The sequence below is a fragment of the Lycorma delicatula genome, chromosome 5 (genome assembly GCF_047948215.1).
Source record: "Lycorma delicatula isolate Av1 chromosome 5, ASM4794821v1, whole genome shotgun sequence".
NCBI classification, from domain to species: Eukaryota; Metazoa; Arthropoda; class Insecta; order Hemiptera; family Fulgoridae; genus Lycorma; species Lycorma delicatula.
Genome location: NC_134459.1, coordinates 91,583,375 through 91,596,279, shown reverse-complemented (window position 1 = coordinate 91,596,279; position 12,905 = coordinate 91,583,375). Strand labels below are relative to the sequence as shown.

Here is a 12,905-nt window from a genome sequence, read left to right as displayed (position 1 = left end):
AGTCCGACAAGGATGTTCCCTATCTCCGTTACTTTTTAATCTTTACATGGAACTAGCAGTTAATGATGTTAAAGAACAATTTAGATTCGGAGTAACAGTACAAGGTGAAAAGATAAAGATGCTACGATTTTCTGATGATATAGTAATTCTAGCCGAGAGTAAAAAGGATTTAGAAGAAACAATAACGGCATAGATGAAGTCCTACGCAAGAACTATCACATGAAAATAAACAAGAACAAAACAAAAGTAATGAAATGTAGTAGAAATAACAAAGATGGACCACTGAATGTGAAAATAGGAGGAAAAGATTATGGAGGTAGAAGAATTTTGTTATTTGGGAAGTAGAATTACTAAAGATAGACGAAGCAGGAGCGATATAAAATGCCGAATAGCACAGGCGAAAGAGCCTTCAGTAAGAAATATAATTTGTTTACATCAAAAATTAATTTAAATGTCAGAAAAAGATTTTTGAAAGTATATGTTTGAAGTGTCGCTTTATATGGAAGTGAAACTTGGACAATCGGAGTATCTGAGAAGAAAAGATTAGAAGCTTTTGAAATGTGGTGCTATAGGAGAATGTTAAAAATCAGATGGGTGGATAAAGTGACGAAGAGGTATTGCGGTAAATAGATGAAGAAAGAAGCATTTGGAAAAATATAGTTAAAAGAAGAGACAGACTTATAGGCCACATACTAAGGCATCCTGGAATAGTCGCTTTAATATTGGAAGGACAGGTAGAAGGAAAAAATTGTGTAGGCAGGCCACGTTTGGAATATGTAAAACAAATTGTTAGGGATGTAGGATGGAGAGGGTATACTGAAATGAAACGACTAGCACTAGATAGGGAATCTTGGAAAGCTGCATCAAACCAGTCAAATGACTGAAGACAAAAAAAAAAACAACATTTTTAGCTGTTTCTTGAGTTGTGGTTTTTAACACAGCTCTAACCCCAATGTTTTCGTTTTTTATCCCCAAAATACAAATATAATTTTAGATAAATCATTCATATAAAGAAGTGTAAGGCAAATGAATCGTTCATGTGCTGTGAGCAGCTGCCCGGCACACCACATGGTTCCCGCTCTGTGCCAGTAGCAGCTAAAATAAAAATATGAGCACATACATCAATCAAACAAACAAACCCACACATCTTTCTTTTATATATATATATATATATATAGATACACCATTCAGTAAAAGATGCTGATTAAAATTAATACAAAATGCTATTCTAGCATATGCAGCAAAAAAATTCATCAATACAAAAAAAATACACATATTAAATCCTACATCAACTTTAACAAGTGATGTTTAGCATTAAATATTGTGTGTAAATATGCACAGATAAATATTAAGAACAATAGCAAAGCTACAGTTACAACAAAACTTGTTGCAGAAAGGTGCTGGGTTAAAAATAAAATAAAATTATTGCGTATAAGAAAAGAAGTTAAATTTTGAAGCTTATTATAATTTACAACTAAAAATATTTAAAATAGGTAACAACATTGCATATGAGCTAATACACCACACAGTAATATTGAATGCAGAAAATAAGCTAAAAACTAAATATAATATTATGAATAAAAAAATTTTTTAAAACTGATACAAATCAAATAAATAAATAATACTTCTGCAACAGAATAATTAAGAAGAGAAAATATCTATAAAATTGCATTCAACAATTTTGGAAATGGATGTTTGTAGTCCTTTACAAAGGATTGCAAGATATAATCTGTATGAATATTTCTATCTTGTAATTCTAAAATTATACACTAAATTAAAATGATAAGATCCAGATAAGCATAAAAACATTCATGCAAACAAATAGCAGTTACAGAAATTGATTTAAAATCTACACTAGATGAATATAATTACGTGCATCTATGAAATGTAAATACAAATATACATGAAAAATGTTATTCACTAAATAATTAAAGGTTTAAGCTAATATTATAATTCACCTAACAAGAAGGCTTCATTTACAATTTTATACAAACAAGCTACTGAAAACTGCAAAATGTATCACAAAATAAAAATATGACTACCCTTAGCACAGTTTTTATGATCTGTAAGTTTTTTCTGCACTCACCATGTTTACTTCTTTTTTTTCAAATACTTAAATAATTGAGTAGAGAAGTAAACTACATATAAAAGTGAATGACTATTATATAATGATCAGAATGAATTTAAAAATTCACTCTATATTTTAATAGTCTTTACATTCATGACAGATGATACAGATTAATTGTTCGAACTTCACAGTTCACTTAATCCAAATTAATTTTATTTATTTCACAATACAGGAATAAAATTTTACCCCAAAAATATACTAGTTTTCTTCATCAAAGTACAATATCACAACAAAAACTATGCTGGGTGATAAAAAATCATAATAGAAGGTTATTTACAAATATCATTTACAAGTGTTATTCATTTTGTAAGTTTTTTCAATTATAAAAACTGACATCAACCTGAACAACAAATTTTTACTATCACACTTACTCTAATGTTTACAAAAAAATCTTGATTTTTAATGAATACGGAATATATCAAATACTTGAACTAATGCATTTGGGCATTTTAGGAGTTATATGTATATAAATTACAAATACAAGTAGTGTATGTACTGAAACAAAAATTTGCCAAACTTTTATAGGATAAAAATACGTAAATAATCTTAATTAAAAATTAAAGTATCTAAAAATAAAGACTTTTCACTTGCAACTTTCATACATATTTTTTTTATTATAACCACATACAAAGTTTTCACTAATTAGTTTGAAGATTAAACTGCATCTTACAAATCATTAATACTTTAAAGTTTTAGGAAGAAATGAAAATTCAAAGTACAACAAAAACCAAAATAGTTAATAGAACAGTTTCATGTATTATTTGCATGAGTCAGGAACATACAAATTCTACAATATCAACTGTACGTTTTGCTTTATTACAAAACATTCTAAATTCTTGGCTAATAGATAAATTTTCATCTGTACCTGCAATTTAAAAAAAAATATCAATATATTAATTAATTTAAATAATAATAATAATAAATACTAATCAAATATAAAAATCCAGTATCCTTAAAATAAAAAAAAAACATTGAGAATAGATTCCTTATACACACAAATAAACATAAAATGTGATACAAAAATGCATTTACATATAGTTCATTTTCAGTCTAACTGCCTTTTTTTCAATTGAAATTTATATCTCTAAAGCAGATTTAAGAAAGGCCAATGAACGTACAAACTAATATTCTCTATAAAAAATCAACCTAGATTTTTCATCTTCAAATTTCAAAATAGCAACCACATTAATTTTTTAATCATATATTGTTTATTTTTCATATCTTAATTTGCTGCTATACAAACCATAAAAATTTTATTGCAATTAGTATGACAATTTGTTTACATACAATTTTAAATAACTGAGTTATAATGAAAAAGTTTACAAAGTGAAACAAAAATTCTAGAACAGAAAAATAATAGAGCATCTAAAAAATATTATTTCAGATCCTAACTGCACTACAAAGAAAGATAATATCCTTAAAAATATGCTCAAGATTTATATGTTTTCTTGAAATTAAAAATTCTGAAATAACTAATTAATATCAATTTAATATAATTTATACAAATAAATAAATGCATTGAGGGTTCCCATCGAATTTTAAGATTAATTTTTTCTGACTTTTAGTGACCAATTTAATAAAACGTTTCCTGACTCTCATATTGTTATGCAACTGCTGTTTGCTCACAAAGTATATATAGATATTTTATTTTTTTGCAGCCTCCACCATTTCCATAGCTGCCCAACTTACACCTTTTTTTATTATTTATTATTACATTCATTTTTAAACTTTATTTTTTAATGATTTTTTTTACAATATACATTTAAAATTAGGCTATTTTTTGTGATAAACTGTTTTAGTAAATTATGTTGCAAAGTAGAAAAAACACACTATTTAATACGTTTCTTGCATAAGAATGAACATCATGGTAACTAAAACTAACACAAATGAAATAAAAACGAACTAAAGAAATTTTTTTAAATAATTGGCTCGCACCTAAGATTGCTAAATGTTTTTCCGAAAAGCTAGCTTACATTATTTTGCAAAGTGAACAAAAAAAGTATTTAATAACTTGGTTTGAAAAATATGCTAAGAAACACAGATTTCAATTTAACAAAGAATATATATGTATGATCACAACTTAAAGGAAAAATAAAATCACTCTGACTAAACGTAATGCAGATAAGAAAACTAGATCAGAGCACTTTATTTTGTACAGAAAACAAACATTATTAACATTTACTTGAAAAATATTTTGTCATTAATATTCATTAGTATTTGCAGAATGTCATCAAAGTGTGGTGAAAGGCCACGCACGATTAATGACATAAGATTTAGTAGCTCCAAGCTGGAATTTTGATGCTATACAACTATCAGAAAACATAATTTTAAAAGTTGCACCAATATCTTCACATGAACTTAAGGCTAACTTATTTTGTACAACACTGAGAACCCACATAATCTTCACCTTAGAAACAACATCTTTATAGCAAAAAGAAGTAATTGTGTTGTCATTTTGCATAAATGAAGTTGAGAATTCAAATGTATCATTTGCTGCTGAAATGCTATTACTCTGAACAGAAGATCCAGGTTCAGAACACACAGATGTATCACAACCATAGTTCTCACAATTGTTAATCAAAGTTTTAGTATGCTGAATGAAGTACCATTGGGGAATAAAAAGATTTTCAGTGAAGACTGAGAATTCCTTATCTTAATTATTTCATTATGCTGCTTTCCTTTATTGTGCAAAGTCACTGTCTCTTGGCCCATATTGCTCAGTTCAAAATGCTTTTACAGACATCACAAAAAGCATGATACACATTTATCTCTTCTCAACCAACTGAATTCTGGGTGTAAGTTTATATCTAACCGGTAAGTTTATATCTAACTGGTCAATCTTTTTAGATGCCATTTAAAAGCAATTAATTACTTAAAATGTAAAAAAATAATTCATCATGGTTTGAGAGAAATTCCCAGAAAACAAGTTAACAACCTTTAAATTGTTTAATGGTAAATTTTTGTTGCAATTTCACCACTGAAAAAATTAACTGTGATTTGTATTCCTCCTTTAATATAAAATAATAATTGGGGAATGTAAGTAAGAAAAGGTCAAGTTAATGGCTGCTTGAAGCAACTAGTTGCAATTTGCTAGGTAATGGGTTTGCCACTTCCCGATGCTGGGAAAGTATATCAAATATATTTTGGCATTACTTAAAAAATACTTTATTAATAACTAGAATAATCTTAATTAGGTAACAAAAATGCAATCTCTTAAATTTTTTGCAATTTTTCCAAACTTTTTCTTACTTTTTCCAAAAATTCCTGATTAAATTTGTTTCCTGACATTTCCTGCCTGAGGGAACCATGTGCACTGCACACTACTGAACAGGCATATTTAAAAAATATTTTATACATGTGACCGTGACTGAGGAATGTTAATAAATAACAGCCACCCACTCATTTCTTATAATAGCCAATACATTTAACACATCCAATATTTAAATGTTATTGCTATAATGCTATTATGTTTAAATGTTACTGCTATTAGTGTAAATTCATACTGAGAGTAAAAGAGAATAAATGTTAATAAAAAAATTATATTTGTAAAAACACATAAATAAGGGTGTTCTTAAATACAGGCTGGAGCAGAGGAAACGCATGTTTTTTAAATTGCTAGTACTCAGTGGTGAGTGGGGGTATTGACCATTGGCTGACAGCTCAGAATAAACGGTTTCAGTCACTATGGAGTGTTGGAGTGTAGAACATCATGTGTTTGCTATTGAGCAGTGTTTTTAGAAACAATGATTCTGTGGTCATGGTTCAACATCTTTTCTGTCAAAATTTTAATGTCAAATGTCAAGATGCAGTTTCAGATCGAAACACCATACTCCGATGAGTAGAGGCGTTTAGAAGTACTGGATCTGTGATGAAGAAAAAACCACCTGGCCTTCCTCTTTCAGTCCAAACTCTGGAAAGCGTAGACAGAGTGAGAAGAGAAGTTCTTGTTAGTCCAAAACAATCCGTTAGGCAACAAGCTGTAGTGCTGGGTATGTCACGTCATTCGCTTCATCACATCTTATGTGGTGATTCAAATTTCATCTCTACAATATAATGATCGTCCAGCAGCTAACTGAAAGGTATTTTGTGCAACACAAAGGATTTTGTGGCATAATGAACACCATTCTTACAAAAGATGTAAACGCCCGAATAATGATGAGTAATCCATTTCCTCTGGATGGCTATGTTAATGTACAGAACTGTCGGTACTGGGCTTTGGAGAACGCTCGTGAACTACACCAAAAACCTCTCCTCAGCTCAAAAGTAACAGTATGGTGTGATGTCTTAAATAATATCAATCCTTTACAATATAATAAGATTTGTTTCTGCAGCTAACACAAATATTTTAAAAATTGTAACATTAAAAAACTTAATTAGTCAAGTTTCCAACGATAAATTCTAAAAATATCCAACAAAAACGATTGCTTATTAACTTTGAACACTACATAGGAAACTTGTAGACAAAATCAATCCTTCGAAAAGTATAAAACTGACAAACCAAATTAACATAAGTATAAAACTGAAAAACAAAAAAATTCTTCATATCTCTTATTACTACTAATAGTCTTTTTCTGAAATTTATTTCTCTCAACCTAAGTTTCCCAAATCAAACTACAACTACTTTGATTTTCCAAAACTCCAAAGATATTTATAATTTAACAGCTTAACAAAATTTTTAATTAAATAAGCAATGGTTAGGTTCAATGTAAAAATTTTATACTGGTATAATTCCAGGATATAATTAATATGTTAAATGCTGTGAACAATTTTTTTTCCTCTGGGTCAAAATATTTTTACTTTGCAAATTAACAATAACTAAGATTTTTTGAAAATAAATAATTGCAGCTACTTTCTACATAATTTCTTTACATTAGTCTGGCTTGGTTTGATCTGGAAAAATAAGTGTATTTTACTACATCCTAATAATAATTTTTACTCTACAAATATTACAATTTTGTTTTTTTTTGGTAGCTTTAAAAGTTATTAAGAAAAATTAAATTATTTATAGTCATAAAGTAATGAAAATAACATTAATAACAATACATAAATGGGCATAATACATTATTATTTGTTTTTAAGAGAATTAGCGACTTTTTGTGCATTTTAAAATTACAATTGTCATTTTGTAAAATAAAAATGAAACCAATCAAATAAAAAATCCCTTAAGAAATATCTATAACTTCTGTATGACTTTCAAATAAGTTAATTTTTAATATAAAAAAAATATTATATGGGTATAATAAATATATTATTATGAAGCACCGTCCAGCAGTGTATAAAGAGAATTCTTATAGTTATATGGCTATTCAGAAACTCAACATCATTGGTGATTATAACAGTATAAATGGTAAAATTAGCCACCCTATGCCTTGATCCCTAGAACAGTGATCAACATTGTTAATAAAGGATGAAAAAAATCATACCCAATATAAACATAATTATTTACAAAAAAAAAAACATAATATCTAAAACTACCCCAGAACAATTCTAGATAAAGTATTAGCTTTAGTTTGAATGACCCAACTGTTTTAAAGATATTGCAGAAATTCACCAATCAACAAAGCTATATAAAAAAATATATATACAAAGATTTGAACCATGCTACGAGGTGTGATCAAAAAATACGGTGAATAATTTTTTATAAAAAAAAATAATAATGTTACATAAAATTTGATTTAATCTCCTTCAAAGTACTGTCCTTGGCTAGCAATGCTCTTATCCCAACGTTGACTCCATGACTGGAGGCATTTCTGGAAGGCGTCTTTCGGAAGGGCTTTCAGCTGCTCAGTCGTGGCTCTCTCAATGTCAGCAATGGTGTCAAAACGTTTTCCTTTAAGCACAGTTTTAATTTTTGGGAAGAGCCAAAAGTCTCATGGGGCTAAATCCGGTGAGTATGGCGGATGTGGGCAGACAGGAACACTTTTTTCGGCCAAAAACTCGCGAATGAGAAGCGAGGTGTGAGACGGCGCATTGTCGTGGTGAAGAAGGAAGCCATTGGTCCATTTTTCTGGTCGCTTTCTTCGTACGTCGTTTCGCAAACATTGCAGTACACCCTTATAAAATTCAGAGTTTACAGTTGTTCCCCTTGGAACATACTCTGATCGCACTATGCCCTCACTATCAAAAAAAACAATGAGCATGACCTTGATGTTGGATTTTGACTGACGTGCCTTTTTAGGGCAAGGAGATGAACTGGTTTTCCATTGGGAACTCTGCATTTTGGTCTCAAGGTCATAGCCATAGACCCAACTTTCATCTCCAGTTACAATTTTGGCCATGAAGTCCGGATCTGCATGAAGACGACCCCCCTTCAAATCCGTGCAAATTGACACACAATTTTCCTTGCGCGACAAGACACGATAAACAAAACCTCACTCTAGCGGCTCTGGCAGCTGACTGGCAAGCTCGAACGTGTTACAACTTGTCCCTGCCTGTCTCAGTTGATCATGCTATTGGACAAATTACAGCATATGGATGTAGTGTCGGCAGTTGCCGCTATAAAAATTCATTCACCGTATTTTTTGATCACAGCTCGTATATCAAGCTGTTGTTTTGCAAGAAAATAAAGCACACACAAAATACATGCAAAACTTCTAATTTCTTCCTCTAATTCTGTTAAAATGATAATCAGTTAGTATTTAACTTAATCTAAAAACATCTGATAAACACATTAACTTTTAACTAAAGCATACAGATTCCAGAGAAAGGTTTTTCTAGTTTCAATACCTAACATATAGTTAAACTCAAACCATAAGGATAATAAATTATATAACTCTTGATTAATAATTTAATTCATAACTGCTCTACATCATCTAAGCTTTGCATATAAGCAATGTTAGCATATAATAATTTAAACCAGAATGAAGATGACTAATATTTTTGTACATGTACAAAAAATTAATAAAAGCAATACACACACTCTAAAATCTATTCTACAACAGATTAAACATTATAAATACCTAACAATAAAGTACCTGATAATATAAAAACAATAATAGTGTAACATTAACGCAACTAAATGTATTACTTTCATTCCAATAATAAACTATCAATCCAATAATATAACAATATTATTTATTAGTATATTATTCCAATAATACACTTTTAGAATTACATCTGAATTTTCCCTAAAATATGAAACATATTTATTAAATCAAGCTGAGACACGTTTAGAACAATTAATAAATTCCTAAAATTTTAAGTTGCATTAGGTTATGTTGGTAAAGTATATTGTACCTTATATAAATATTACTCATATTTCCAAGTTTATCATCAATTAATCTTTTATTAGAATACCGTAAAATGAAAACCATTAACTACTACCATAATTTTTTCAGGCCAAAAATAATACAAGTTTTAGAAGTAACTTCAAACGAGTACCTTTACTTAAAAATTTGCTAATATAAACTTTCAAGATAAATTAATTCTAATTTCAGTAAGTTGAAGAAAGTGATCAGGATAACTTGAAAAAAAAAACATAATTAGGCATTTACCAAATTAGTTCTAAGCTTTTAATATCTAAGCGATACATTAAATGTAAATACCTGGAGATTGATCAACATTTGAAGAAGCTGAAGCTAAAAATCTATTACAGTTTTTATCTCTAGTAGTACTAATAGATTTTTTAGTCAACTGATTTTTATATAAACTTTCTCTTTTATCTCTATTAGCACTTAAAGGACTACTTTCTTGAGCTTCTTCAATCCTTTGACTTAATTCAAACATGAGATCATTTGACGAGTCATCAAATACTGATGATTCTAGACAAACTTCATTGTTATTTTTATTATTTTCTTTCAAATCCTCAATTTCAATGTTTTCTTTTGAAGACTCTGTAAAAGAAAAGGCAGAAAAATGTTTACTACAAATATGCACCAGAATACATTGAAGTTCAAAATTTTCTTAAAATATGACAACATCTACAGCCACACAAAGTATAGGTAACAGCTGCACAACAATCCTATATCAGTTTCTATGAAATATGATTAATCCAGAACACTTGGAAAGCTGTGGTGATCTATCTTTCACACAATACGCAAGTTTATCGTACAGTACACTTTATTTCAGTTTTTATTCATATATTGTTTAGAATTTTTTATATTTCAGCAAAGAAAGAAATATTTTTCTGACAAAATTAAAAAAAAAAAATGTTTTTTGATTTTTACTAATTTATTTAAAAAATGACAACTGTTATAATACATAGTACCTTCCTCAGATGGTACGTACAGAATACTAAAGCTTAAAAGTTAGAACAAGAAACAAAGTAAATACATAAAATTGGTAGAGATAAAGTACATAATGTGCAGCAACAGGCAATATCCACATACATCAGTAATATACAAATTTAACAGCTAATAATTACTACTGGTCTATTTAAGAAAATGGGCTGTGTATTTACATTTAGATACAAAGCTTATTTCATGCTTAATTTTAATAACGGTGTACTATTCAAGTCTAAGTGATCATTTAAAAGTAAATTGCAATTTTTAATTTTTTTTATTTCCAACGACTTTGCCTTTCCAATGTTTGTTCTGAACATGAAGTACTTTGAAATTATAATGAAAAACACGATTTTCATCAATTAAATGACAAGTATGATTAGAATCACTTTTTTTATTGGAAAAAAAATATATGTGGTCCATTACATGTTTTTCAGATCTACCAGTCTGTCAAATATAAATTTTATCACAAGAACCATACCCAAAATTGTAAACTCCTAATTTTTTATGCTTATGAGTTTTACTTGATATTAATGAATTTACGTAGTGAATTATCAGATTCAAAAGCAATATCAAAATTTCTGTTACTGAAATATTTATTAACTTTCTCGTTATGTTTACTTATATAAGTATGTATGATTTTGATTTTTTATTCTGATTTTGTATAATTTATTATTGATCAATTAGACTTATTTGATAACCATTACTTACAACTATTTGTCTTACAACATTAAGTTCTTTATTCTATCTATGAATATAACTGTTGAAAGCCGTTAATTTATGTACTTATGGATGTAATGATATACTATGAATGACAGTATCAGTGAAAGTGTTTATGATGTATACTAAAATCTAGTTTGTTATTGATTTTACAAATATTTAAATCTAAAAATACAATGGAATTGTTTTGTTCCACTTGCAAAGTAAAAGTGATATTTTTGTTTAATTTGCAACTAAAAGTCAAGAATATTCCTAGCTCTCTCAAGCTACCTGTAAAACAACCAAAAATCTATGCCAAAATTTGAAATATTTTAAGAAAGAATGAGCACAAATTTTGTTTTCTAATCATTCATAAAAATTTCAGCAGCTATCAGACTAAGCTGATCGATTAATTCTTGTAATTTCATGAGTTTTTTGGGTCAACAGTAACAATATTACAATCCGATAACAATATTTAAATATTGATATCAATTTTGAAGATTTTTATTTAATAATGCTGATAACATCTTGTGATGGAATTCTAAGAAAACAATTTTTTACATCAAAAGAAAGTAAGGTTGCACTATCTTAAAATAAATCCTTAATATTTTCAACAATACAGCTGAGTTTTAAATACTAAATTTTAGTTAAAATTTTCAATGAGATTGTATAATAATAATCATCCTCCTAGACAAAATTGTCTAGGAGGAATTAACAGCAGGAGGGTTAACATATGAAACTACTGGTCTAACTGGATGATTTTTTTGGCTTGATAATGTCACCACATAAGCTTAAAGCTTGTATGGGATATGGAAATGGAATTTGGTAGAGTGTGAAAAATACCATGCCTGACCAGGATTCAAACCTGGGAACCTGGGATGAAAGGCTGACACGCTACCAATTCACCACAAAGATCGGCAATTTTCTTTATGTAATTTAATTAGAGTATAGTTTAGGTAGTTGCAGATTCACTGAAATCATCTCTCTCCCTGAAAATAGAACAATTCTTAATAATTCTTTTAACCTCTATTTGAAGTTTTCAGTTTTCAAATGTGAATCTTGAAGAGCTTGGACTACAATGACTAATACAGTGCTGGTTATCCAAACTTAAATCAGTTTTCATGCACAGAAACAAATTGCCTTCATGTAAATTCAACTTATAATTTTATGTTACTGGATGGTATTGTGAATTACTACTAAATATTTTCTAATTCTGCTATTAGTTTCTGCTAATTCATTTCCGTTAATTGTGCTAAAGTATCATTTATACTTTATGATTAAGTATTTTGACATAAAAGAAATGTTATGGTATATTTTTAAATATTATAAAAATGTAGGCTCCTACTCTCAACAAGATTTATAATTATGTCAGCAGACAAAAACTAAATGATAAATTAACTAACATTACAATTATACGACAGTTTATTATCTATCGTGATTTTATATATTGTAAAAATAAACACAAGTAACCCAAGTATTATAACTCAGGAAATGAAATCATCTTTCTTAGAATCATATCAAGAAGCATTATTGGTAATTGTTCTCTATGTGCTCATAATTTTCAAATACACCCAGGCCAATGTAAAAATAAATAATTACCAATAAGCCTACGTTATTGAATGGTCGAGTATAATCCAATCAACCAGTTGTCCTGTAAAAGAATTGTGCAAATTCAATTTCTTTTTATTCGACTTTTGATTGAGAAAAGGTAGTCACATTTTATACTGTATTTTTAGTCTTTTATAATTATGAGGAAACTTAAGTCCGCCGTAACAAACAAAAAACTAAAACGACAGGCTGGGGAAATAATAAATAGTATGTACGAGTTTATTTTTTTTTTTGGAGGGGGTGAAAACTAT

At 28.6% G+C, this 12,905-nt stretch overlaps 1 protein-coding gene across 5 annotated transcripts in view; it reads right to left on the bottom strand.

Annotated features, from left to right (window-relative positions):
• Positions 1-12,905, bottom strand: part of LOC142325203 (uncharacterized) — a 50,510-nt gene that overhangs the window by 18,502 nt on the left and 19,103 nt on the right. For all 5 annotated transcript variants that reach the window (XM_075366642.1, XM_075366645.1, XM_075366646.1 and 2 more), the window contains one exon: positions 9,673-9,960. In XM_075366642.1, coding sequence (XP_075222757.1) covers positions 9,673-9,960 — 288 coding nt within the window. The remainder of the gene's footprint in view (positions 1-9,672; positions 9,961-12,905) is intronic.